This window comes from Malaclemys terrapin, chromosome 9, assembly GCF_027887155.1.
Source record: "Malaclemys terrapin pileata isolate rMalTer1 chromosome 9, rMalTer1.hap1, whole genome shotgun sequence".
In the NCBI taxonomy this organism is placed as follows: Eukaryota; Metazoa; Chordata; order Testudines; family Emydidae; genus Malaclemys; species Malaclemys terrapin.
The window spans coordinates 47,259,526-47,286,508 of record NC_071513.1 but is presented as its reverse complement, the minus strand read 5'-3'; the positions used below and the strand labels follow the sequence as shown (position 1 = coordinate 47,286,508).

The following is a 26,983-nucleotide window of genomic DNA, read 5'->3' as shown; positions in this document are numbered from 1 at the left end:
AGACAAATTGGAGGATTGGGCCAAAAGAAATCTGATGAGGTTCAACAAGGACAAGTGCAGAGTCCTGCACTTAGGAAGGAAGAATACCATGCACTGCTACAGGCTGGGGACCGACTGGCTAAGCAGCAGTTCTGCAGAAAAGGTCCTGGGGATTACAGTGGATGAGAAGCTGGATATGAGTCAGCAGTGTGCCCTTGTTGCCAAGATGGCCAACGGCATATTGGGCTGAATTAGTAGGAGCTTTGCCAGCAGATCGAAGGAAGTGATTATTCCCCTCTATTCGGCACTGGTGAGGCCACATCTGGAGTATTATGTCCCGTTTTGGGCCCCCCACTACAGAAGGGATGTGGACAAATTGGAGAGAGTCCAGCGGAGGGCAACAAAAACGATCAGGGGGCTGGGGCACATGACTTACGAGGAGAGACTGAGGGAACTGGGGTTATTTAGTCTGCAGAAGAGAAGAGTGAGGGGGTTTTGATAGCAGCCTTCAACTACCTGAAGGGAGGTTCCAAAGAGGATGGAGCTCGGCTGTTCTCAGTGGTGGCAGATAACAGAACAAGAAGCAATGGTCTCAAGTTGCAGTGGGGGAGGTCTAGGTTGGATATTAGGCAATACTATTTCACTAGGAGGGTGGTGAAGCACTGGAATGGGTTACCTAGGGAGGCGGTGGAATCTCCATCCTTAGAGGTTTTTAAGGCCCGGCTTGACAAAGCCCTGGCTGAGATGATTTAGTTGGTATTGGTCCTGCTTTGAGCAGGGGGTTGGACTAGATGACCACCTGAGGTCTCTTCCAGCCCTAATCTTCTATGATTCTACAATCGCCACCCCACTCCCCATCACGGCACTGCTCCCACAGTGGCATCGCTCTCCTTTTCGGTACCATTATTCAGCACCAAAGAGCACAGCACCCCATGATCGCTTAGGAGCAGGTCCTCAGACTCCGAATCACAGGTGGAGTCATACATCTTGTGAGGGAGCAGACTCCGGGCGGACCATACGTGCTCTACTGCCATGGCCCCGGGGCTCATTCCGGCAGCATGGCCTCCTAGCCAGTGGCTGATGTGAACCCTTTGGACGACTCACATGGCCCAGGGCTCCCACACTCACACTCAACAGCCTCAGAGACGAGGGGACCCTTGCCGTCCCGGTCGGAGAGGGGTTCCTTTCCCAGGGCAGAAGTCCGAGACTCTCAGGTCACACTTATGGGTGATCCGCTGGCACCGGAGGACGTAAAAGGTCCTGTTGTACTGAAGAAGTTATGACAAAAGTTAAACTAAATGAGAAGATTGCGATTTGGCCCCAGCATCCAATATCTATCACCTGGTAAAATAAAATCCCTCACACCCCACCTAGGACCCCAGGTAAGTAAAACTTGACCCAAGTTTAAGATGCAAACAAAGTGTTATTTTTGGGGAGGAAGTGAACACAGTTAAGGGGGAGAAACAATAAACAGAGTAAAACAGCACAGTCGTTGGAACCGGTTGGGTCTGAAGCCCGGCTCCCAACTTAATCCTTAGGAAACTATGGGTATCCCTAATTAGAGTCCTTTTTATACTTGCAGGGTGATGGCGATGATTGGCAAGTGGACAGCGGACAGTTGACCGTGAACCTAGTCCCTGCAGCGGCTGTTGGGCTCCGGACCTTCCACTGCCTTAAGATGGAGTTTGCAGGAGGAACACGGAACCTGGCTGAAATGGAGCAGATGGTATAGCTCAGGACACGCTCAGGATCCTCCTGGATGGTTTGCAAGTGAGTGATGCTGATGATGTTGACTCTCGAAGAGTGCGCAAAGTGGCGGGTTCACAGGCTGCCTCTATGGCAGACAGCCACCATTGCTGGGGACAGCATCCTTATATATATATATATAACCTCTATGACGCAAAAGTTCTGTAGAGAAGGGCTGTTGTTTAGCCCTATTCAATATGGTGATGCCAACAAGATGGCATCCAAAACCATAAATGTGCATAAGCAGCACACAAACATCATAACATTAACCCATTATAGCATAAGGATTCACATAACAAAACAAAAACCTGAAAATAAGCCTACAGTCCGGTAACTGTACAAGCCTCTTCATCATCTTTGCCTGATGAGGCAGTAGCAAGTATGACCATAGCCCCGATGCAAGATTATTACAAGGCTCACCCAGAGCTCTTGCGTCAGATGGTTCAGAACCTCAACCTCCCAGTAGAGTCAGCCTTGGCCTTGGTAGAGCTAAACAAGTGGAGAAGAAATACTTTGTACTCCACAAGGTATACGAATACCTGTACACTCATCCCACATCGGGTTCCCTGGTTGTTGCTGCAGCCAACAAGAGGGAAAGGCAAGGGGAACAGGGACCGTCATCCAAGGCAAAATAGGCCAGGAAACTGGACCTTTTAGAGAAGAAAATATACTCCACGGGGGTTCTCCAGTTAAGAACCACCAGGCGCTGTTCAGTGGGTATGACTTTAATTCCTGGTCAGCCATGCAGAAGTTTAAGAAGCTCCTACCATCGGACTCTAGATCAGAGTTTGCTGCCATTGCAAACGAAGGCAAGGCCATAGCCAAGGCATCCCTCCAGGTGGTCTTAGATGTCGTGGATGCGGCAGCCCAGGCGATGGCCATAGGTGAGGTAACGAGATGAAGCTCCTGACTTCAGTCGTCTGGCCTATCCCATGAGGTCCAACAGAAAGTACAGGACCTACCATTCGAGGGACAGTGCCTCTTCTCAGAACAAACGGATGCCCGGCTTCATAGTCTAAAAGATTTGAGGGTGATGCTGAAGTCGTTGGGCCTTCACACTCCAGCCCCTCCCCTCCCCTCCCCTCCAGCCCCATCCCGGAAGCATTACAAACCTCAGCTCATGCGCCATTTTTACCCACCGCAGCACCAGCAGAAACAAGACTTTGGTCGACAAAGGAATAAAGGCTTCAGAAAGAGACAGAACCCTTACTCCTCATCAGCCTCAATGTCTGCGCCCACGAGACAACTAACGGGCAATAAGCAAAACTTTTGAAGGTGCGCCCAAGGACAGTGCACCAGTCCATAACCTGGATGTCACCCAGAGGTGAAAGTGGGCCCTGGGCCCTTTAAATCACTGCCAGAGCCCCGCCCAGCATGGGCCGGGCAGCACGGAAGGGCTAGCTGAGGGACGCTGACCCTCAGCCCTACCCCTTCTGCCCAAGGCCCTGCCCCTTTCAGGGGCCTGGTAAGTCTTTTATCTTACTTTCACTACTGATGTCACCTCTATGTTTGTGGACCGTTTGTCCAGCTTTTACTGGGCATGGGCCAACAGCACTTCCGACCGATGGGTTCTTCATATGGTAGAAGTGGGATATATCCTGCAGTTTATTTCTTCCCCTCCTTCCCACTTCCCCTCCCTGTCCCTCTTCAGGGACCCTTCTCACAAAGATCTCCTGACCCAGGAGGTGCAGTCAATCCTAAGGGTGGGGGCAGTGGAGGAGGTTCCCATGAAGCTAAGAGGCCAAGGGTTTTACTCCCACTACTTCCTGATCCCAAAGTCCAATGGGGATTTCAAACCCATCCTAGACCTTCAGAACCTCAACAAGTTCATGAAGAAGCTGAAGTTCCGCATGGTCTCCCTAGCCTCGATTGTTCCTTCCTTAGATCCAGGGGACTGGTATGCCGCCCTCACCTTGAAGAATGTGTACATTCACATAGCCATCTTCCCAGGCCACAGAAAATACCTTCGATTTGTGGTAAACCAGAATCACTATCAGTTCACATTGCTGCCTTTTGGCCTGCCAACAGTCCTGAAAGTATTCATGAAACGCATGGCGGTGGTAGCAACCTCCGTCAGGAAATGGGGAGTGAAGGTCTTCCCATACCTGGACGACTGGTTGGTCAGGGGTCAGTCCAAAGAACTAGTGGAAGGGCACATAGACTTCGTACAGTCCACTTTCAGGAACCTGGGTCTCCTGGACAACAAACACAAGTCCACCTTGTCATGGAGCGTGGGGGGAGTCAGGGCCCTGCACCCTCACTTCCTGCGACTCATCATGACTCTCAGCCAGCCAGTAGAACAGAAGGTTTATTAGACGACAGGAACACAGTCCAAAACAGGGCTTGTAGGTACAACCAGGACCCCCCATCTGGGTCCCTCTGGGGGCAAGGAGTTAGACCCCTGGCTTGGGGTTCCCTGCCTCTTCCCAGCCAGCCCAAAACTGAAAAAAAAAAACAGCCGACTCACTCCCCTCCCCCCCCCCCGGCTCCTCCCTCTCTTTGTCCAGTTTCCCCTGCAAAGGTGTCACCTGGCCCAACCCCCCCCGCCCCCCGCTCAGTTTACAGGCTCAGGTACCATCCCTCACCTAAAGACATCCCCTGCTCTCCCATCCCCCATGCAGACAGTCCCAGTAAAACTAGACGACATTCCCAGGTCAATCTGCCCCGCTCCCTGCTCTGTCACACACCTTCATGCCCATTCAGAGGATAGACTTTATAGGAGCGGTTCTTGACTCAAATCAGGCAAGGGTCTCCCTGCCAGAGAACCGTTTCAGGGACATTGCAGCTCTCATAAATGGCCTGAAAGTGTACTCACCATCATGGCAAGGTGCCTGAAGCTCCTGGGGCACATGGCCTCTTGCACTTATGTGGTGCAGCATAAATGACTCAGGCTGCAGCCTCTCCAATTATGACTGGCATTGGTATACATACCAGGTCATCACCCGCTAGACAAGGTCGTCATACTTCTGCTGGCATTAATCAGAGCCCTTCAATGGTGGCTGGACCAAGACACGGTCTGTGCGGCATTCACTTTGCAAAACCTGCACCCTCAATGGAGTTTTTGTTTTTGGTGATACAGACTAACCCAGATACCACTCTGAAACTTTGTTGTGTGCTACCCTCTTGTTTTGATGTATTGGGAGCTGGTAGCCTCTTTGGACCATTTTTATGTCACTGGGAGGCCACTAGCCTACGCTTGGACTCTGTGAATGGATACACACTAATGAAGGCTGCGAGGTGAAGCAGGGAGGGCTGGATGTGCTGCTGACCATGCTGGCACATTTGGGGAGCTAGCCCTTGTCCCAGATGAGGCGTGCCCCTGGTTTGTGGGGCTTGCCCAGCACTATGCCCATGGGCTGCCTGTGTTACTGTATCACGGTGCTGTAGCTCGGAGGGGCGAGGACTTGCGCCCTGGGCCCACGATGGGCTTTCAGGACCGATGAGCTGGGCTGCAAGGATCTGGGGCTGTTACGCGAGAGGTTGGGATACCACACCCCTACTCCGCCTCACTCCACAGGGAGCCCCTGGGGAGCTTTGCGGAGCCAAGCCAACTCCCTCTGCATCCCCTCTCTGCAGAAGGTGGGACCAACCCCGCCGCTCCCTTCCCAGGGAGCAGCGGAAATCTCAGCCCCGCCTCTTGCCTGCTCTAGGGGGTGGGGCGTATTCTCGCTAGCCCCTTCTTCCCTGAAGGGGTCGTGCACAGCCTCTTCCGCTAAGGCGGCTGCCCATTAGCTGGCACGCGACGGTTTCACTTCCGGGTGGAAGTCGCTGCGTGGATGGCGGCTGCGGGCGGCTCGGGCCCGGCAGGCCCTGGGGTGCTGGGGGCGGCCGGCTGGGACGGGGACTTCCTGGCGCGGTACCGGCTGGTGTCGGCCAAGCTGCGGAAGCGGTTCCTGCGGAAGCCGAACGTGTCGGAGGCGGCGGAGCAGTTCGGGGTGCTGGCCCGGGAGCTGCGGGCCCAGGAGAGCCTTCCCTACGCCGCCTGGTGCCAGCTGGCCGTGGCCCGCTGCGCCCAGAGTCTCTTCCACGGGCCCGGCGAGGCGCAAGCCCTGACCGAGGCCGCGCGCCTCTTCCTGCGCCAGGAGCGGGATCTGCAGCAGCGGCTGAGCCTAAGCGGCGGCTTCGCTGAGCATCTGCAGGCCTCGCATAGCTGCTTCGCCTTCGCCGCCCGCCTGCACCTGGAACTGGGGCAGCCGGCGCTGGCGGCAGGGCTCTGTCTGGAGCTGGGATCGGCGTTGCGGGACATGGAGCAGCCCGGCCAAGCCGCCCCGCACTTCCAGCGTGCTGCCGAGCTGCTGGCGGCCGCTGAGCTGCCCCTGGAGGCGCTGCGCTGCCTGGGCGAGCTGGCCTCCTGTCTGCTGCTCACCCGCGACTACGACGGGGCCCTGGCTGTGCTCACCCAGGCGCAGCTGCTGGCCCAGGCCGGGCCCAGCCCACCCAGCGGCGCCTTCCTAGAGGTGTTAGTGCGTTGCGAGGTGTCCCGGGTGCTACTGCTTCTGCTACTCCAGCCGCCGCTACCCAAGCTGCTGCCCGAGCATGCCCAGACCCTGGAGAAATACTGCTGGGAGGCCTTCGAGAGTGGGGCGGGAGCTGGGCAACTCCCCCAGGCAGGGTACCTGCCCCCGGGCCTCTTCCTCCTGCTGCAGTCCACTGTCATGGCCTGTCAGGAGAAGGACCTGGAGGCACTCAAAGTGCTGCAGGTTGAGCTCTGGCCACTGCTCAACCCCGAGCAGAACCACCTGCTCCACCTGGTGCTTCAAGAGATGATCAGCCCCTCTGGGCAGGGGGCCTAGTTCCCCCACTCAGACTGGCTTCAGTTGCCTGCTGCCACTTCCATAGGGGAGTCAGTCTCCCACCAGAAAGAGAGGCCTGCCCCACCCACCTGCTGTTGCCTCAGTGGGACTCTGAGTCCCCCTCCCCCCCAACCAGCATCACCAGGGAGATAGGCCTTGCCCACCTTCAGCTGTCATCTCTATGGCATCTCTGCACCATCTGCCATCTCCACAGAGACTAACTGCACCTTCACTGATCTGTTGCTATCTCCCTCATATAGCCTGAAACCCTCACCAAGCATTACAAGAGAAATTAACCTCATACACCTACTGCAACCATCCACAGGAGAGATGAGCCCCATCTGCTACCACGGGGAATGGCCTTCCCCTCTGCTGCCAGCCACAGGAGTCTAATCCCTACCCTACATCACCACCAGCATGACTTGTTTCAACCACCATGGGATTCTGTTTCCCACAGTAGCCATATAGAGGGTTTTTCTATTTTGGCCCATCACCGCTACACAGCCTTGGTTCATCTCTCTGCTACCATCCGCATGTAGGAAAGGACTATGTGAGCTAGAGACTATTTTCCCATTGGGGACAAGGAACTTGGACATGCCAACACTTCCTATTTACTACTACTAGTTATAGAGATCTTTCCTTTTTCAGCCCCAGTGCGGCCTCTTTGCCATTCTCCTCTCACTCACAGATTCAAGACACCTGCTACTGCAGGAGATGACCTGATCCATTAGAAACTGTATGTATGCTACTACAGTTTGAAGTAGTAAGAGGTGGGATTCTTGCCATTTTTTATGAAGAGACTGCACATGGCACTCATTTTCCAAACAGTCCACAAATGCCAGGATTCAGTCTTTTAGTTTAAAATTCTCACATTTGGAGATGTAATGACTAGTGCATTTTTTCTGTATCCGTGTAATTCACACGTGAGCAAGCTGGTAAAAATACCAGTTTCTGTTTAAAGTGCTAAGTTTTAAAAAAAGTAACTAAACTCATAACTCTTTCCATTTAAAAACTAAATTGGAAGCTAAAGTTTTATTCTGTACCTTCTGCTCCAGATTCTGTTTCAATGTTGGCATCTGTTGCCTAAGAATTGTACTTTCTAACTACCTGGCTCTTGGTCCTAGCTCTTGCTCTGTTAATAAATGCTGTAGATAGAACTCTCAAGACACCAATGTATCCTGAAGCTTGTAGTTTTTTAAGATGTAATTCAATAAATATTGTAGACTTTTAAAACTGTTTACTACTCAATACAGATATCACTAGCTACAACCTAGGCAATATGGGGAGTCACTGCTGCTGGCTCTTTAGCCTCACTGCCTTGTTATTTTCATTCAACAAGTAGGTAAAGATGGATGTAATGTGTTTAATTTTGGCATTTGCTACAGAGACTACATTACTTTATGTATCAGACCTGTTACAGCAGTTTAAAAGGATTGTATTGGTGTAGGAACATTTACCTGTAACTTTGGCCCTCAGATATGTTTTTGCAGCTCCTTCTAAGGTGTATAGAAGTTGTGCATTCATAGTGGAGGGCAAAATTGAGCCTTGATGTGTATCTAAAAAGCATGTGAACTTTGATTAGTTTTTAACACTTTTTAACATTAACTTTTCTATTTTAATGATGAAGAGAATTAAAAATTGGATACTAGACCCTTTCTGTGGTCTAATGAACTAAACCTCCTTTCCTACTTGAATTTCCATTTCCAATCTCATTTTACAAATCTCTGGTGTAAATTTAATGTTTGTATGGCATTTCTTATGTGCTGAATAATGATAACACTGCCCTGAGAAGAGCATGTTGCTGGCCATCTTCTGGAAAGAATGTTTTCCTGCAGAGGATGAACTTTAGTTGCGCCTTTCTGGGGTGGGTTCCTTTTAATCATATTTAGGCATCCTAAAGAAACATTTGTTTTTGTTTTGTTTTGGTTTTTTTTCCTTTTTGCAAGCTGGATTACCTTTGACACAAATGGCACCTTGTGGACCTCAAGCTATGTAGTGTTTCTACCTCACATGGTCTTCTGTGTGAATAAAAGTGAGGCTGTTTTGGAAGTTGCTTAAAAAAATACTTCAAGCCTTTGTTGTAAGTGGAGACAAAACATCCCTGCAAAGCATTGGAAATTGATGGGTATTTTGTGTCATTGTTGCTTTATGTGCAACTGCAAACTGATTTATACATATAAAAGTGAACTTTACATTATTTCTTAAATGTTTTGAAATGTAATTTTTACTGACATGTTTTGAAATCAGTGCATTCACTGAGGTATGACTAATGAAGCATCTATGTACTGGAACTCAGAATGGAGTTTCCTGTCTTTATTATCCTGAAGTAGTCTTCAGCTGTCTAAGCTTGTGTGTGCTGCAAGGCCTGAGTCTAGGTGCAGTGCCAGAGGGCAGGATATGGGGGGAAAATGTTAAAAGGAGCTACTATTGTATGTTACATCTTTAAAATAAAACTGTGTAAAAACAAAACTGCAGGTGTCCCTCCTGTGGGGAAGACTCATAACCATATACTGAACTGGTGATGGGTGGGAACAGACTGCTTCAACACAAGCTTAGGCCTAAGGGCTATCATAGGAGGGCTGAAAATGTTGGATAGAGAGAAGAGCTATTCTAACCATAGAACACTGTCCTTGGTTAGAGAGTGATTATTACATACTTTCCCAGGGTGTGTGATTCTGTAACATACTCATACCCTTTTCTTTCTACTCTTTTAATCTGCATTATGACCTTTAAAAAAAGGGAAACTCCTTCCCCCATAGTACATTCCTACCTGCCGCATCATGTTTACAATAGCCCTCTGGATTGGCAATAACAGTGATGTCTACGGGGGCTGACAGGAGCCAAAGCATTAGGCGTTTCTATAGCTGTGGTACTCCTTTCCCTTAAGAAAGTGGAATGAGTATGTTCAGTGTAAATACGGACTCTGGCACGGCTTTCCTGCAGCAGTAACTTTTTTTAAAGGCGTGACTGCTTCCTGTATGCCAAAGAGTCAAATAATCATTGCTTGCCTTAGGAGGAGGTCTGGCGATAGCGTTTGGATCTTACTTTAGCCCCAGCTGGCAGGGTCACTGCGCCCCCTATGCTCGAGTTACGGCCATCCCCGTGGCGTGCGGCTGCTCCGGGGAGGTACGTTCAGTATCGCGGTGGGGGTGCCGTGACGGTAATGGCCCTTGAGTGGCAGGGGGTGCCCAGCGCCCCACATGAGCTAGCCATGAGGGTCGGAGGCCTTATTGGAACAACCGGGGGGTGGGCGGGCGGCTGGGCCCCATGGTGAGAGCAGGGTGACACCCCCATTTGGACTGCCAGCTCGTCACGTGACGGGAAGCGGGCCGCACGCCGCCTCGTCACGTGGCGGGGAAGCAGTGCTTCCTCTACCCCCCCACGCCGGCCGGGTCTTTGAGCACGTGATAGGGACGGGGTTTGCGCGCGGTGCAGCTCGGGACGGGGGCGGCGCTCCAGTCTCTCTTTCTGCGCGGTGGCGGGTGGCGGCAGCACGCGGCTCTCGGAGTGCGCGGAGCGAAGATGGCGGACGGGGAAGGTAGGGAGCCTGTCCCGGCCAAGGGGTGGTTCTGTCTGGCCCGAACGCGTGGCCTGGGGCTGGTTTCGGTCTCTCTGGCTGCCCCGGGTGTGGCCCTGCTCCGCCGCCTGGGCCGCGATCCGAGCCCTGGGGCCGCTCCGCGTACACGTGGCTTGGGCGGCCTTGAGAAACTCGGGAGCCCCTGGAATTATCTCCGGGCCAAATACTTGGTGCCGTAGTGACAAAAGCCCGTTTCCCCGTGCCCAGGCCCAGCGGTGTGCGCGCGCCCCGGCGTGTGCCAGCTCCGCAGCCTCTTGTCTTTCGTTTGCAAAAGTTATAGTCACCTGAGCTGTGCTGGAAACCTGTCAGTATGGCGTGTGGCCGACTGCGGGCATCCTGGCACGTGGCTCTGAGACTGGGGGGTGTAAGCTTCCTCCCGCTCCTACCTCATTAATCTCGCTTCAACATTGACTCTGAAGCCTAATGAAGATATTTTTATGTCGTCAATGGTTATTTCATTGTCAGTTTTTGTCAGGAGAGGGGAGGAGCTCCTGGAATTGGGGGTTGCTTCGGAGAAGAAAATGCAGACGGGTAAAAAGTAGGAAAGAGAAAAGACAACGGAGAAGGAAGAAAATTGCAGTGTGGAAATAGTTGCTCTTAAATATCATATGTTGCCTCTGAGTGCTATTGAATGCGTCAAAGAGCTGAACAAATAATAATTAAGTTGCTTCTGAACCTTATATTGAACTAAGAGATAGATAAATGTTGCTTGTTTGTTAATTTTGCTGTTTTATATGCTTTTGCCACAGGAGGTTGTCCTAGTATAAAATTCTGTAGTGCTACCAGTTTGGATTTGGATGAGTTCTGGTAGGAAAAAAATATTTAATGTACCTCCCTGTTTCAAATATAGGTTTTATAGCTAAGAAGCAGAAGAAGAAAAAGGATAAGAAATCTCTACCAGATGCAGATGTTGCTGTGAGTGGGTTTTTTTTTTTTTTTCCCCTCCCTCTTGTATGACTGAGTTTGCCTCCAGGCTAGCTTGGTGCCTTGACTTGATTTCAAGTTGGGCAAAACTCTTGTTTAGGGAAGATCTTGGAACCTGCTTCACCTGTTTTCAGTATCTCTAGAAAAGGACTCAATGGCCCACTTCTGGAATCTCTAACTGTGTGAGTAATGGCTTAACAATGTTTACTCACCTGCAATTTTAGGTCTTTAGTTGGAGGGGAGAGAAGCAGCAGGACAGAAGGCGAGCAGTGTTGTTTCCTGCCTTGGTTTTGGTGAATGCTGCCCATGGGAAATCAGGGACTTAGAATGAAAGGGGATAGAAGTCTTTGTCAAGAATCAGCACCTCTCCTTGCTCCGAGTATGCATAGACAAATAGAACTGCCCTGACTGGAGGCAAAAAACTGTAGCAGATTTTTAAATTCTTTATCAGCTTTGATCCCAGAGAATTGAGTGTTGGTGTCTTGGATAAAGCTACCTCTTTCCCCCCCCAATAAAAGTAAATGTCTTGAGACTAAAATGGCTGTTTAGGATCCAATGCTACAGCTGACTACAGGTTTAGTATTTTGGTTTCTGCCACCAACTCTCTGTATACATTTTTTTTCATGACTGATGTACCCGAATACTTGGATGCTAAATATCTTAACTTTATTCTTAAATTCATTCACCTAAATTTGGGTTACTGCTGATTATGCACTATATGTATCTTATGACTTTAAAAACACACTTTGTATTTGTGGATAATCTAAGCATTATACCCAGATGTACAAATAGTCTTAACCTGTGTATTATATGATTTTAACATTCGCTTTAATTAAATTTTAAAATCTGTTCTTATCAGTTTAATTATCCTGGTTTGGGGGGGGGGGGGGAGAGATGCTTGTGCTTAGAATGTGTCATTCAAAAGAGAAGCTGTCCTAAATTGGCCTTTATTCATTTTTAAATAGAAATAATCCATTATTGGATTTGGATTTAGTCTTTTTTCACCCATTCACTCAGTCACCTGAAGTCTAAAGCAAAATAGCCTTAGTTAAGCAACTTCTCCAATAAAAAGACACTGGCTAATCACATCTGAACACATCACAATTTGAAAAGAGAAGAATTCTATGTCTACACTACAGACCGCTGCAGTTGTTCCACTGTAAGGTCTCCTGTGTAGCCACTCTATGCTGATGGGAGTGAGCTCTCCCAACAACATAATTTAACCACCCCCAGCGAGCTGCAATAGCTATGTTGCCCGGAAAGGGATCCTGCCAACATAGCTCTATCCACACCTGCATTTTCGTTGGTGAAATTTATGCCAGTTGGGATGTGGTTTCTTTTACACCTCTGACCAACAAAAGTGCTAGTGTAGACATAGCCTAAGTCAAGTGTTTGCTCTAATGCATCAGAGAGATTCTGCCTCCTATGGTCTTTTGGAGAATAGCTTTTTTTCTCTGTTTATGATAATCCCACAATCCAGGGGTACGGAACTGAAACTTCGCTAGTGTTTTAGTGAGTGAAGGGAGCAGACTGGGATCATTATTCTGCATTCAAACATGTAACCATCCTTTTGTACTTTGACTTGCCATGGAGCTCTGAGGAGCTGCTTCGTGTCGTGTTTCATTACTTCAGTTCCAGCAATTTTCAAAATTTTCTTCAATTTTACTTGGTGTTATAGCCATAATCTCTCTGGACAATGATGGTTTTGCAGCCAATTGGTCGTGCTGTGGATATGTTGCTTTGGTGTAGCTGTTATTGTGTAAAATGTGTTAGCAATAATTTGTGAATGTTGGCAACAGAATACAAAAGACTTTCAGTTGTAAAAAAGAGATAAGACACTTTGCGTGTCAACTCCACTTCTCTGATCTGTGATATTTCTCCCCAGGACATACAGCACACAGAGGAATTCTTCATCAAACCTGAATCCCGAGTGGCTCAGCTGGACACATCTCAGTGGCCCTTGCTACTGAAGGTAAAGAGGATTATAGGATTGAGTCTGTATGAAAAACATTACTCCTTGTTTCACACATGTGCCTTAGCCTGCCTGCAAAGACAATAGCCTACATGGGAACCTAAGGCAGAGGGCAACCAATCTTACACCAGGCTCCACGACCCAAATGTTGAAAAGCGCTTTCACTCATTGTGTGCCTGATCTATCAAACTGCATATGACCTTGACTTGCCTTATAATCATCTCCACAGGATTTACACCCATTCCTTCTTTCTGCGCAGGGATGATGTTTGCCTAAGTCTCCACAGAGACTCTAGTTCTCTACACAGAACTTTTTTTTTTTTTTGATCCCCATGGAGATCCCCATTCTAGGTAAAATGGGATTTGTTTCTAAAGGCTTAGAGTATTTTGTTTACGGTACATTTTGTTTGGATTTTGTAGAACTTTGACAAGCTAAATGTGAGGACAACACACTACACACCCCTTCCCTCTGGCTGCAATCCCCTGAAGAGAGACATCGCTGAGTATGTTAGGTATGTTTGTTGGGGAGAAAACTGTAACTTCTGTCACGATTTACACCCTCAAAGGGTTTGGTGACCCTCCCAGCTTAAGTAGGTCTGGAAACAGTTACTTTTTCTTCACTGTTGTTGGCTATACAAAATTCCTCTTTACATTTTTGGTTACCAGTCTCATACATTTCAATTTGTTCTAGTTACAGATTCTTTTGGGGGTAGATTTAGAAATGAAAAGTAGAGTAATGTTATGGTGTCTGAAAGCTATATAGCTTGCCCTTCCCAGCATGGTTTACTTCCTGATACTGTATAGTGGGTATTGCTATAGACACACCAGTAAATGTATATCCAGTGTAAAGACTTTAGTGGAGATGTTTTGCCAGGCTGCGGGAGTTTTCTCTTGTAGTATATATGATGCAGTCAGGCCAAGGTGGCAGTAAGGCCAAAATTTTCAAGAACAGGAGTTTAGAGTTAGGCTGCTTAATAAAAGTCCTGTTTTAAATGTAGAGCACCTAGCTCTCATTGAGGTCAAAGGAGCTGCTGTCGGTTGCTCAGCACTTCTGAAAATGCTCCATGTTGGGAGGAGCGCCTTTGGATGTAGTTTTTCTTGGCTGCAAAACATCTCTCTCTTTAGAAGCCAGATGCCCTTGGTAAAATACGAGGCTATCAAATGGCATTGGAGGTTCTAATAATCTGTGTGCTGTGTTCCAGGACAGGCTTCATTAACCTCGACAAGCCATCCAACCCTTCTTCCCATGAGGTGGTTGCCTGGATTCGGCGCATCCTCCGGGTTGAAAAGACAGGGCACAGTGGGACGCTTGACCCCAAAGTGACAGGGTGTCTGATTGTGTGCATCGAACGAGCAACACGGCTGGTCAAGTCTCAGCAGAGTGCAGGCATGTCATTTTACTGAATTGGGGTAGTTCTTTTAAGTGGTCAGATGAAAGACCGACTGACTGCATTTTAATGATAAGCAGAGGATTCCAGTTCCAGTCCTCTAAAGGCTGCCTATTTCTAACTAAGGTTTGCTGTCCATTATGGCAGAATACAAAGTTGGGATGAACTGGAGGCCTGGTATCCTGACTTGGACTAGTGCCTATAAGCAAATTACTGTTTTCCTGAGCTTTCTGCTGTCACCATTTTTTTTTTTTTTTTTTTAAGCTGATCAGGTCTCGGAACAGCAAATTTTAATTTACACACAAGAAGTTACCATTGCTTTTATTCAGACTTCTGCTGTGCTTCCCTACACAATAAGTCTTGCTCCATAAATAAACCTGCAGCTTGGATTTCTTTGTTGATAAATTCAAGGGGTTAGAGATGTTTGTGCTTGAGCCTTTTCTAAAAGTCTTTGGCTGAAGACTGGCCTCTACAGATGTTTGAATTGTAATAACACCGACATGGTGGTGAACAATAAAATGCAAGTGGCCACTCCTTACTACTCTTCTGTCATTCTTTCAGGCAAAGAGTATGTGGGAATAATTCGGCTGCACAATGCTATTGAAAATGAGATTCAGCTTTCCAGGGTAAGTCTCTGCATGCCTGAGCCCACGTTGGCTTCCTGCTATATTGTCTCATCAGTGTACCTTGGAGATGTGGGTAGGAGCATTCCTTAAAGAGCCATTGAGAGCATTTTGTTGCAGTAGAGGAAATAGAGTAAACAGCCCCTAATAAAATCAAAATTGTGCAGCATGACATCATGTTACTTAATCAGATGCTTAATTTGTATTGGTTCACTGTATATTTGCTGTCTGTGTTTTAGGAGGATTGTCCATAACAATTGCAATTCTCCCTTGAGTATATGGACCTCGGTCCTTCAGATGTTGAAATGTCCTTGCTGTTTCACAAATGCTGTGATTGTGCATTTTTAAGAAAAACACCTTAAGTCTCTTTAGCAGGCATGTGGTGTATGTGAAGTGATGATGAATCCATTCTCAGAGCGCTGCTGCAATGCCCTCCCTGCAGCACGCAGATTCCTACTGTAGGGTCCCCGTGCTGTGTAGTCTCCAAACACCCGCCAGCCTTTCATAGTTCTGCTGCAAGCCACTCGTGTGTCTGGCCAACTCTGTACAGGAGAGGGGCAGAGCCAGCAGGGCGGGAGCCCCTCTTCATGGGGGCTCTGTCTCAGCTAAGACGAGTGATGCTGTCTGATCACATGCTGCTGCCTCACAAAGTAGCCCCATTGGTAGCTGGGGGAGTAATTCCTATCTAGGGGCGTGCTTAAGTGGCTCAGATGGGCTTGCTTTAATGGAGTATGATCAGATACAACATATGATATACAATAGGGAAATGATTTTTATTGCCTAAATAGCAGCATGCTCTTGTGTCTAGATGTGCTGATGGGATGGTGTGGGTTGTGTAAGGGTGAAGTCTGACAGTTCTTCTGCTTCTCCCCCTAGGCAATAGAAACTCTGACCGGTGCCCTGTTTCAGCGACCTCCCCTCATTGCAGCTGTCAAGAGGCAACTGAGGGTCCGAACCATCTACGAGAGCAAACTGGTAGAATACGACCCTGAGAGGAGATTAGGTAAAACAATACCTAGGTTCTCTGGTAGCACTTCAAAGCATGAAAGTGCTTTGTGGACTCTCCCCGTGAGGCTCTAGTGAACACACCACTAGAGGGGACTTGCTGTTCCTCTCCCAGGTGCAGTGATGAGCAGACACCGGATGGTCCCATTTTAAAATCCAGGCTTTAACTTGTTAATTTAAACTGGTTTAAAAGAGAGGTCTGTGTTCCAGACTGAACTCCAAAAGGGATGCACTACACTACAGCCATCTAAGGAAAGGAAAAGTGCCCTCTGTTGATGTTCCTGGAGAAATGTGATGAATGCCTCATTATGGTGATCTCTGATGACTGACAGTATCCCACCAGTGCGCCTACTTCTATGTGGGATGAGCTTCTTCACGGTCCAGAGAGATGCCCTTAGACTGCCAGTCACCACCCTCTGCAAGAGCTAAAGTTGTCTTGCATATTTTCCCCATGATAAAAGTTGCTGAACTCTTGTTCCACGAAGAGCCAAATGATGCAAAGTAGATGACATTAGCACGCTGTGCAAAGATGACTTACATCTATCACCCAATACTGATGGCTCATTGGAGACACTGAACATGGAGCCAATCACAGGGCTCACTTTAATCCCTATAGGCAAATGTGTTAAATTATGGTACCTCTGGATAGCTCAAAACTCTTCTCTCCCCTCCCTGTATTGCATTCCAGGTATCTTCTGGGTGAGTTGTGAAGCTGGCACTTACATCCGTACACTGTGTGTCCACCTGGGCCTGCTGCTGGGGGTTGGAGGCCAGATGCAAGAGCTCCGGCGAGTGCGCTCGGGAATCATGGGAGAGAAGGTAGGAGGGTATGGCTGGCTTTTCTTGTGAAAGGCCCTTGCTGTAAGTTATCTTTACCCAGAGTGTTGAGTTCAGTTCAGGGCTGCTGTCCCTGTTCTGGTAATTAAACTTTGGGATAGTGAGTGGCTGGAAATCATGTCAAGATGATGGGAAGCTTTGCTTTCTGCCACTTCTGTTACTCAGCCCACAAAATGTTCACGTACTGAAAGAGCTCAGCTGCTTTCTTGTTGCACTCTGGCTTTGGGCTGTTCACGGTATCTAATGTAGGAACCATACTTAGATTAAAATGGGCACCTCTTTGTAAGGTCCTTGGATACTGCTGTGCTGGGGGTGGTATAAAAGCCTAGGTAGACTTTCCAGCATGGGCACAGATGGTCTTGGAGTTTGGAGAAACACTTCATTTGTGGAACAAGTTCTCTGCTCTCTTTTCCTAAGAGCCTGTGAACTTAGTGCCTGTTGTACTGCATCCGGAGTACTGAGGTTTCTGATAGGGTGCTTATCGCCACTGCAAACAGCATAGAGTGTGCGATTTGGGGCGCTAGGTAGCTCAGCCTTTCACATGCTGATGTTTCATGTGTGGGAAGCTAAGTTCATTTGTGGGTCGGGTCATAAATGAGTTTTTATGGTAAACGTTATATACAAACTTGGCAATTTGTGGTCAGGAGGTTCCCAGGACTGGAACAGCAGAGGTCAGAGCAGAGGGGTGCTAGCAGAGTTATGTGGGGGAGTTTGCATTGCACTTACCTGCATTGTTCATGGCTCTTGCTAATTTTATCTTCAACCCCTTTTAGGAACCCCAGAATTCATCACTGCTTTTCCTGTTTGTTTTAGCCACATTTTCTCGGTCTGATTTGATTGGGTGGCTGAGCCAAGGGTTAACATAGTGGTTATCTCTCTCTGCAGGACCACATGGTGACGATGCACGATGTACTGGATGCCCAGTGGCAGTATGACAACAACAAGGATGAGAGTTACCTGAGGAGGGTTATCTTCCCCTTGGAGAAGCTGCTGACTTCACACAAACGGCTGGTTATGAAGGACAGTGCAGTGAGTTCCTACATGGCTTTGGAAAATGTCGTCAGGTGGCGGGACAGTGGGGTGACACTAATGCATTTCACCCTAACTTCACCTCTAGCTTGGTCAACTAGTAACAAATAATTTTGGTGGTGGTGATCCAGATCCTCATAAACAATCACCAGCATCTCTTTCAAGGAGGGCAATGTGCAGGTCTGAAAAGAGGAGCAATGGCCAAATTCTGGAGTGTGGGGGGAGATGCTCTTAAGTCATACCTGGAAAAAACATTTTATCACTGGGGCAGCACCAATTGGTATTTAGAGTGACTCTGCAAATTTATTCAGCCAATCTTGTGCATTGGTTAAGATCATGTAACTTTACATTCTCAACCAGATTTTTTCAGCCTTCCTCTTCCACCCTTCCAGGTTAATGCCATCTGCTACGGTGCCAAGATCATGCTTCCTGGTGTTCTGAGGTATGAAGATGGCATTGAGATTAATCAGGAGATTGTTGTCATCACCACTAAAGGGGAGGCCATCTGCATGGGTAAGAAGAGGTCAATGTTCTTCCTCCAGCCACCAAGCTAGTTAGTTGGCAGTAAAGACAGATCAATACAGCATCTTCAGAAGCTTGTAACAAACATGGGTGCCGGGATGGCACTCACCATGGCCAGAATCTTTCATCCATGTTTCCTGGTGGGAAATAATCGAAGGCTGTCGCTGAGAGAACTGTGACTTGCTACCCTTAGAAGTGTGAGAACAACATTGCTTAGAGGTCAATGATGTCAGCTGAGAAATAATGGCTTAATTATAACTCTGGTATTTGTTACAGTAACAGATTTTTACTGCTCTAATTGGTTTTTCTGTTTAAATTTTCAGTTATGCGAAATTATGGGAGGGCAGACAATTATTTAATGACAGACGTTAAGATTCAAAAAGTTAACGTTACAACTGTTAAAACACATTGTACATTTTGACATATGTTGACAAAATAAATATCCTTAAATCAAACTCTAAGTTCTTAGGCAAAGAAAGAAATCAATGGAAATACTTTTTGGTCAATTTGTATACAGTGGAATTGACATTTATTGACACTTAGCAGTAAAAGTCTAATCCTTCCAAGCCTAGCTATACCCCTCCATTAAAATAAAAAACCTGCAGAAGATAGCAAGGTTTTTGCTTGACTTCCGTTCACTCTATTCCCATGTCCTGGGCTTTCGGGCACACGCTGTATGTGAAATGATGATGAAGTTTATCCATTCTCTGAGTGCTGCTGCTGCACTGCCCTCCCTGCAGCACCTAGATTCCTGTTCTAGGGTCTCTGTGTCGTGCAGCCTCCAAATACCCTCCAGTCTTTCAGTGTTCTACTGGGGGCTGCTGGAGGGTCTGGCGGGCTGCCCGCAGGAGCAGGACAGAGCCAGCAGGGCTGGAGTCCCTTTCCATGGGGGCTCCATCTCAACCAAGACGAGTGATGCTCTCTGATCACATACTGCTGCCTGTGAACTCCTCTCTCCTAACAAATCTAGTATAAAGAAATGATGCATCTTGGATGGCTGCTGAATGTTATTTTGTATTAATGCCTTTTTATTACCAGATACCTACAGCAAAGAATTGCCTAGGTAATAAGGACTAAGGTGCCATCCTGACTGGGCGCACATCTGGCAATGAGCAGTGCTGTGTGTGTGGTGTTTATGCCCTGTATCCAATACAGGATACCGCTGAGTAGTGTAACAATTCACTTCTGGCTAGTTTGTGAACCCGCATCCAGTGCTCTGGTGGGAGCTGAGCCACATAGTGGTTGATGAGCCTGCTACAATCTTGGCTACGAGAGCCAAGTCTTTTAGCTCAGGCAGTAGATGCTCATGCTTTTAGATCTAGAGTTCCCCGATGATAAAACCAGACAGGGAGTGAGTTACAAGTGGAAGCCTGTCCAGGGTTTGAGTTGGATGGACTTCTTGGGTAATTGTGTAGGGGGCTGATGAAAATTGTCAATCTTGGGAATGCCAACTTTGTAGCCCATCTCTGCACCACCATAACATTGAGTCATAGGAGATTGAATCCAGTAGCTGGCCAGTATTGCTCTTTTGTGCCTCAATGTTCATTCTTTTCATTTTCCATTAATGCAGCTGTTGCCTTGATGACCACCGCAGTGATTTCTACTTGTGACCATGGTATAGTGGCAAAGATCAAGAGGGTGATCATGGAAAGAGACACTTACCCCCGCAAATGGGGTCTTGGTCCCAAGGTGAGGCTAAGGGGGTGGGAAGCTGTGTGGTGTTGGAAATGGCATTCAGCTATTGAGAAATTGGGTTCGAAGCAGCCTCTTACAAAGCTGCGGGTCCCAGATAAAGGCTTCCAGTTTCTCACCACCATTTCCAAACTTTTATAGTTTGTCTTCTTGGCTCCAGAGGGTTTAGACAAAAAAAGGCTTGATCAACTTTGCTCCTGCTGTGAGACTGTTGGGCTCTTTGGGCTATGTCTACACTGCTATAACCATGTCTGAGTGCTGAACTGTCCCTAACCTGGTTAAAAGTCTGGTTCCAGTTGGTGGTGTAGACTGGATCTTGACTAGGCTAAGCCAGGATCAGACTGCTTTTAGTCTGTGCTGCGAATCCTTCCAGGAGGAGCCAAATGATGTAAAGTAGCTGACATAAGCACTGTGTGCAAAGATGACTTAAATCTATCACCCAGTACTGATGGCTTGTGGAGGAATTAGAAAGATGCTGCATGCCCCACTCTTGAGAGGCTGAAGTAGTGTCTGCAAGAATGCTCCAAGTGCTCTAATGAAAGGTGCCATTGAAATTCAAAATAGCATTAGAAACAGTGTATCATGGGTGTGTGGCAGAGTACTAAAGCCCATCGAAAGGGACTCCAGGAGCAATAGAAACACCACTTCTGTGTCTCTTGCACAAGTCCACTTCCCCACTTGTCTGATGCACATGTGATTATCATTTATGTATAGCTGGGTCTGTAACAGTAGAAGACTAACTCCAATTTGCTTGCAGTTCCTTCTCATGCAGTGACACTTATAAGCAAACTGGGATGGTAAAAATCTTCTGGAATGCTACTACTTTAATTAACCAGTGTTGCAAATAGAAGAATGACATCAGCTAAGGAATAAACTCTGAAGCAACAACGATAATTTGCCATGAGCTATCAGAGGCTCCTTGAGGACATATTTGTGTGTCTCTGGCCTGGTAAAGGTTTATCGTGAACTTGGTTCTCTTCCACAGTGTCTCGTCATATGCCATGTGACTTCTCCAATTAGAAATGATAGCTGCTTTGAAGCTAGAATGTGACCTTTTCTCTCTGTATTGTCACATCAGGCGAGTCAAAAGATGATGATGATCAAGCAGGGCCTGTTAAGCAAGCATGGCAAGCCCAACGAGAGCACGCCGGATTCCTGGAAGAAGGAGTATGTGGACTACAGGTAATGCACAGTGCTTGAGGGACGGGACAGGGCAGAGTGGTGAATTGCATGCATTCAGTCTCTGCTGTGCTATCTTAGAATACCACTTTTTCTTGGGGCATATTGCTGACTTCTGCTGGAAAATGTCAGTTTGGGATACAAAAGGTCACCGGGGTTGAATGTAGCATGTTAAAAATACTGTCAGGCAATATAATACCTTTTCAAAGAATGTTAATTGCAATGCAGTTGTTTGCCCTCCCTAGGAAGCACTGCCCTGGAGGAACAGCAGGGGGTTCTATTCCAGACAAACCAAGTGAGCAGACAGTTATCCCTTTCTAGCTTGGTATCTGTGGCTCTAGAGGGAGTCAGTCTGCCAAATTAAACAGGGAAGGCTCTGCGTTTGTCCAGCACAGTTAGGCACTGATGCAGGCTGCAGGCTTTCTGTACATCACCGAGTGTTATATAACATAGTGGTCGGAAAAAGGAGTTGTAGTGTGTCAAGTGTGTAGCAGCAGGAGGCTGAGGGATGTAGTTTTGGTTTGCAGCAAGCGTCTAAGAGGGAGGATAATAAATCTGAACGTATAGGATTGATCGGCAGTACTCACACATTCGAGTCGGTGTTTTCCTCCTTCCAGTGTTGCTGTAAAGAAAGAGGCAGAAGCCCCAGCAGCAGTGGCCGAGAGGGTACCAAAAGTAAGTATCCTAGGCTACTTTCATGTGACATCCATTTCAGACCTGCGTATTGTCAGATGAACATCTCTGCCTTGGCAGATTGATCCTGTGACTTATGTTGTTGCTTTGGGGAAGGCAGAGTTAACATGGAGTCTCCTTTGATTTGTCCAGCAGAGTGGACTTTCACATGCAATCCATATTCTGTGTGGTTAGTGTTACATCGCCAGGCTTTGAATTTGTTGAGGGACAAGCTCTGGGAACAAGAGCCCTAAAGATGGCTCAAGGCCATGACCCAGAATGTGAATGCAGAGCTGCGCCAGTGGGATTCCAGAGGCCATGGGCACCAGCCCCTATCCTGGTCTGTGCAGTTCAGCTCAGTTGAAAAAGCCCAACCAGCATGTGTGTGTTACCAAAGGAAGCAGGTTATCTCTGGGGACCAACCTTAGGCCTGATTTTGGGCTCTGTCGCTTTGTGTACAGATGACACAGCAGAGACTGGAAGAATGTGGAGCCTTAAGCTGTAGATGGAATGATGTCATGGGAAGAACATGAGGGAGGGGTGTGCCAGGGATTCTTGCAAAGCTTTCAGAAAACCATAGATAGGTTCCAGAGGCTCTATAGTCTCCCTCATTACACAAGCCGTGACGAACTTGACAGCATTACCAGGAATAAGGCTCGCTCTTACCATGCTCCTGAGGGTGCAGAGGGTTAGGATGGGAAGGCAAATTGAGGAGGTGGCCTCAGGACTATGTGGGGTCTGTCATCTGTACTCAAGACAGGCCGCCTGTTACTGCTCAGCTGGGAGAGAGCTGATCTGATCTGGCTTTACTCTTAAACAGCGAAAGTGGGAGACAGAGAGTGAAAATGAGGAGGCAGCAGTGGCGCCGTCCTCCCCAGCCACTCTGCAACCAGAGGAGCAGAGCAGGAAGGAAAAGAAAAAGAAGAAAAAAGAGAAGAAAGCCAAAGAAGCTGCCGAGAGCGAAGGGGAGCTAATGGAAGTGGTAGGTAGTTGGACGGTGTCGCAGAGCAGCAGGCCTAGGAGTGTGGCTGCATTGCATCACTTGTACACCCCTCCTTGTGATACTTACAAAACCCAAGACACCTATTCAGTTTGTCCATGTGGGTTGCTGCTTTCCCCCATCAGTATAGAGTTGCACCACTGTAAGCCGCCTCAATATAGCTAAGCTCAGTTGGAACTATTGTCTGTCCCTGGGGGCTGGCCTGCCATGGATAAGCAGATTAACCTGTAGGGCCGGGTGTGGAAGTGGCTGTTATGTTCAGACTGCCCTTGTTTAATGTGTTGGGAATAATTTGCCCCTGGGGTAGCTTTCTCACAATTGTCTGGCAGAGATTATTACGCCTTCCTCTGGCGCCTCTGGAACCATGCATAGTTGGAGATAGGGCACCATGCGAGATGGTATGCCAATTGCTTCGCCAGTGTACATGCTCCTGGTCTCAGTGCATTGCATGTCAGTAATTATTCTGCCAGGCAGATTTTGTTTTGGGGAGCCTTGGATGGGGGAGGGGGCAGAATGGTATGTCACTCTTCCCTCATGAATGAGAGCTCCTGGGGGGTAGTTAAGATGAATCCTTATACAAATAGTTCATTAGTCCTTGCTGAAAGGTGTGCCACAAATCAGCAGTGATTCCTTCCCAACCACCCTTCCTGAGCTCCATCTTCTCTGCAGGCCAGTGACACCAGCACAAAGAAGAAGAAGAAAAAGAAGAAACAAAAGCAAGCTGAAGAGAGCTCGGAGTAAATGGCTAGATCCCTCCCAGCCAGATGAGGCCACCTGCCTTGGATGGAAGTTGGAAAGTCCTTAACAAAAGCTATTCCCCAGCAATGCAGAAACACTGACTGCAGTGGGGTGATGAGGCTCCCGATCCGTTGCTTACACAAACAAAAGCATGTCTACAGTGTGGCTCAGCGAGCTCCCCATAAGCCTCTCCCCATCCTGTTTTAAGGGTGGCTGGAGGGAAGAGTGCAAAACTTACCCACTGGACTGTGCTCTGCTAAGCTGGTTGCCTCAATGCATATAAAACTGTGTTCTCAGGGAACCAGCAGCTTCTGCTGAAAATTAGTCCTCCTAACCCCCAGTGTTTCAAGTTATCTCCACAGATGGAGATAATGCCCCCCCTTCCTAATCCTGCCTTTCCCTCTGTTCATGGGTCTGGGAGCCATTACCCTGACTGTCACAGAATGTTCTTACAGCTGAAGGAATTGGCCTGAGCCACTCACCCTCTTGGAGCAGCATTCAGGGTCTGGTTGATCACATCGGCTATTTTAAGTGCTTTGGTTTTAAACTTGCAGTGCGTGACTTGAGTCTCAACTAGCCAAGTCTGTGTCTCCCCAAGGAGGGCAGATGTTTTAGGTACATGTTTTCAGTTTGTGTAGCTTAGAATTTGTGCTTGAGGTTTCTCCCATTTTGTTTCATAGTGCAGGGACCTGGCTCCATTTGCTGTTCACTAAACCCCCATTTCAATGTTATGGCTGCCATGTCCACCGCTGCCTCAGCCCTCCTTTCCAGTATTGGCACCTAATCGATCCTGGGGGTTGGAATGGAGACAAAGGAGAGATCTCTGGGGCCAGAGGCCAAGTATGATCTGGAAGGTGTCAGCTGTTCATACGCTTTCTCTAAAGGGTAGTGTGTATGGAGATCGAAGGCCTTTGGTACCAGCCCTTGGCTGCTTGAAGCTGAATGTGCTAAGGGCAGCAGATGGTCTGTTCCAAACAAAGCACCTAAGTTCTCTTCCTAGGGTGCCTCACAGGCAGGAGGAGGTGGGTTGCTGGTGCTACTGGGTGACTGGCTTTATCCCTATACTGGCTTTACCCCTTGAGGGAGGGGGTAGAATACTCTGCACTGAGCAAATACCATCTGAAGTAAAGGCCTAAAGGTGCCTACCTGTGTTGCTCTTCTTCTCTCTTCCCCCCCCCCCCCTCCCGTCCAGTACTAAGGAGACGCACAGGTGGTGAGCACAGCTGGGGGCTGTGAGGGATTTAAGGGAAAAGAAAGTTGTGATTTTTATTTACTTTTTATATATTAAAAAAAAATAAACTATTTTTCAAGTGTTGACTTGTTGCTATTCAAAAGGGGTAGGAGGCAGTGCTTCGGTTACTTGGCCACCTGGGCACTGAGGTGGGGGCTACCTGCAGACAGGCCTCTTCCCCATTCTGTTGTCAGTTGTACCTCCTTTCCCATGGAGGAGGAGCTGCAGGAGAGAGGATAGTTGGTGCTGGCTGCTAGGACTGCTTGCAAAGGTAATGATGGTGCTGCTGTGGAATCTAATAGGAACTGACTAAATTACTGATTTGTTTTGGTCAGCACCTACCTTGGCCAGCTTGGACCATGGGATTTTTCCAGTAAGAGGCCCTATTCCCTTAAAACTGCCCTGAGACTGTTTGTGAACCAACCCACATGCATCGGCCTGGCACCTACTGCTGGCTTTTGCTGTTTGGTGGGAGGGGAAGGGGTGAGTGCTCTCGTTATGGGTGAAGAAACCTCCTCCCAAGTGATTGTGGGGAGTAATTCCAGCTTGTGCTGGTCCTGTGACAGAATACCCTGAGCAGTGATTCCCTGCCCCTTTAAGGGTCTCTGTGGCACAGTCCTGTACATTTTCTGCTCTTCAAGTGCAAAGAGGGCTGCAGCTTTGATAGGAGTCTCCTAAGGGTAGGGAATATTACTGCAGTTCAGCTGGTTTCTGGGGGAGCAGTTCACTGGATAGTGACCCATTGAGCTCAGCACAAACCATAAAACTGAGCAAATGCTTCAACACACTTTTATTGCTACAGGGTGTTTCCCTGCTGTGGACTAGAATAAAGGTCCCTATTGCACATAATCAGGTTTTTTTTGGCATCCTTAAAAATTGCAGATTTCAGACATGTTAATCCCCTTTCCTGTGACACTCCCTGACAATAAAGCACACAAAACAGTCTCCTTTGAGCTTGACAGTGATTATGGTTTGAAGAACTGCTGCTCCATGTGGGCCCTATTGTTGCTATGTAATACAATGAATAGATAAGTGGGTCCAGCCAATCTAATTTACTGATTCCAGTGTGTTATTTTAATCAGTGCTGCCTTATTGGTGTCTGACTATAGTCAGAGATGTCAAGTGACAACTGCACAGGCTTGAGTTGGGAACTCCACACATCCAGCATGGAAGACCAGCCCCTGGGGTGACTAACTCCAGCTCACAGTTAAAAATAATTAGCCCTTCTGATTGTGGAGAAAATCCTTAGAATACAAGCTGTGGTAGCACTGGCTTAGCCTGAAAAAACAGCTCTGTGATTTGAACTACCCCTCCATCTCATACGTGTGCTGAGTCTGAAGACTAGGACCAGGGTTTTCAAATGGTGCAGTCTGCCCAGCTGCATCAGGTAACAATGTGCAAATGGCCAAATAAGGTTTAGAGCTCATGGTGTTAGAAGTGCCTCCATCCTAGCTTCAAGAGTGAAGCACAGCGCAAAATAGCTACTATTCACAGGGTTAGTTACTAGAGCAGGCCCCTATTTTCCCCCCTCAGTCATTGGGAAAGCTTCCCTGTATGATCAGTAGGAGTGTTGCTGAGGGGTACTGTATGGCCCCAATTATGTAGCACTGGGGTACAGATCCTAAGATAAAATAGAATTTTTCCTCTAAACACCCCAGGGAGGAGGATCCACACTACAGTAGTGCTGATGCACAAGGATTGGTGGCTTGTGGCCTGAGCTGGGAGATCCCTGCACTCTTACCCTGGACATAATAGACCCAATGAAATACTGGCCATAGAATGTTAAAAGAGAAGGGTACTGGGTGTTGAGCTATGTAGATCAGGGGTTTCCCACCATCCCATTCTGCAGGATGGGAGTAGCAGGAAGCTGCCAGGTTTGGACAACTGCTCAGTATACCCAGGAGACAGGCACCCACTGGGGTGAGCTGCAGGCCTGCTCAAAAGCTTCTTGTAGCACCTTGAGGCTCTCTTCCACACCGTTGTTGACTAGTGACAGGTCAAAGTAGTGTGCGTAGCGGCTGCAAATGCTCTCCGAATCCTTGCGTAGTTGCTGCAAGGCCTCCGACTGCAATAGAAG

General features: G+C 48.0%; 3 protein-coding genes and 6 non-coding genes across 12 annotated transcripts in view; 8 read left to right on the top strand and 1 right to left on the bottom strand.

Moving 5' to 3' along the window:
• The first annotated feature begins 5,361 nt into the window (after positions 1 to 5,361).
• Positions 5,362 to 8,987, top strand: LOC128842942 (40-kDa huntingtin-associated protein-like). Its single transcript, XM_054039298.1, has one exon. It carries the CDS (start codon positions 5,502 to 5,504, stop codon positions 6,516 to 6,518), a length of 1,017 nt encoding a protein of 338 aa, XP_053895273.1. The 5' UTR covers positions 5,362 to 5,501; the 3' UTR covers positions 6,519 to 8,987.
• A 966-nt stretch (positions 8,988 to 9,953) lies between these two features.
• Positions 9,954 to 24,990, top strand: DKC1 (dyskerin pseudouridine synthase 1). 3 transcript variants are annotated; one of them, XM_054038830.1, is made up of 15 exons: positions 9,954 to 10,056; positions 10,946 to 11,010; positions 12,905 to 12,991; positions 13,411 to 13,502; positions 14,193 to 14,377; positions 14,940 to 15,004; positions 15,878 to 16,004; positions 16,695 to 16,825; positions 17,729 to 17,872; positions 18,265 to 18,385; positions 19,965 to 20,083; positions 21,165 to 21,268; positions 21,883 to 21,940; positions 22,758 to 22,919; positions 23,607 to 24,990. In XM_054038830.1, exons 1-15 carry the CDS (start codon positions 10,041 to 10,043, stop codon positions 23,676 to 23,678), a joined length of 1,548 nt encoding a protein of 515 aa, XP_053894805.1. In that variant the 5' UTR covers positions 9,954 to 10,040; the 3' UTR covers positions 23,679 to 24,990. The 3 variants fall into 3 exon arrangements, with proteins under 3 accessions (XP_053894805.1, XP_053894803.1, XP_053894806.1); XM_054038828.1 differs by lacking the exon at positions 23,607 to 24,990 and having other exon boundaries at positions 22,758 to 23,165; XM_054038831.1 differs by lacking the exons at positions 21,883 to 21,940; positions 22,758 to 22,919; positions 23,607 to 24,990 and having other exon boundaries at positions 21,165 to 21,272.
• Positions 15,390 to 15,633, top strand: LOC128843842 (small nucleolar RNA SNORD17). Its single transcript, XR_008446366.1, has one exon. It is a non-coding gene; the product is annotated as a small nucleolar RNA SNORD17 (small nucleolar RNA).
• Positions 16,493 to 16,568, top strand: LOC128843830 (small nucleolar RNA SNORD83). The gene has a single exon (XR_008446355.1). It is a non-coding gene; the product is annotated as a small nucleolar RNA SNORD83 (small nucleolar RNA).
• LOC128843836 (small nucleolar RNA SNORA36 family) lies at positions 16,881 to 17,017 on the top strand. Its single transcript, XR_008446361.1, has one exon. It is a non-coding gene; the product is annotated as a small nucleolar RNA SNORA36 family (small nucleolar RNA).
• Positions 19,073 to 19,324, top strand: LOC128843841 (small nucleolar RNA SNORD17). Its single transcript, XR_008446365.1, has one exon. It is a non-coding gene; the product is annotated as a small nucleolar RNA SNORD17 (small nucleolar RNA).
• Positions 20,465 to 20,540, top strand: LOC128843829 (small nucleolar RNA SNORD83). The gene has a single exon (XR_008446354.1). It is a non-coding gene; the product is annotated as a small nucleolar RNA SNORD83 (small nucleolar RNA).
• LOC128843837 (small nucleolar RNA SNORA56) lies at positions 21,563 to 21,698 on the top strand. The gene has a single exon (XR_008446362.1). It is a non-coding gene; the product is annotated as a small nucleolar RNA SNORA56 (small nucleolar RNA).
• The window catches only part of MPP1 (MAGUK p55 scaffold protein 1), a 40,640-nt gene continuing 38,489 nt past the window's right edge, over positions 24,833 to 26,983 (bottom strand). For both annotated transcript variants that reach the window (XM_054038833.1, XM_054038832.1), the window contains one exon: positions 24,833 to 26,971. In XM_054038833.1, the coding sequence (XP_053894808.1) occupies positions 26,795 to 26,971 (177 nt within the window). In that variant the 3' untranslated portion in view covers positions 24,833 to 26,794. The remainder of the gene's footprint in view (positions 26,972 to 26,983) is intronic.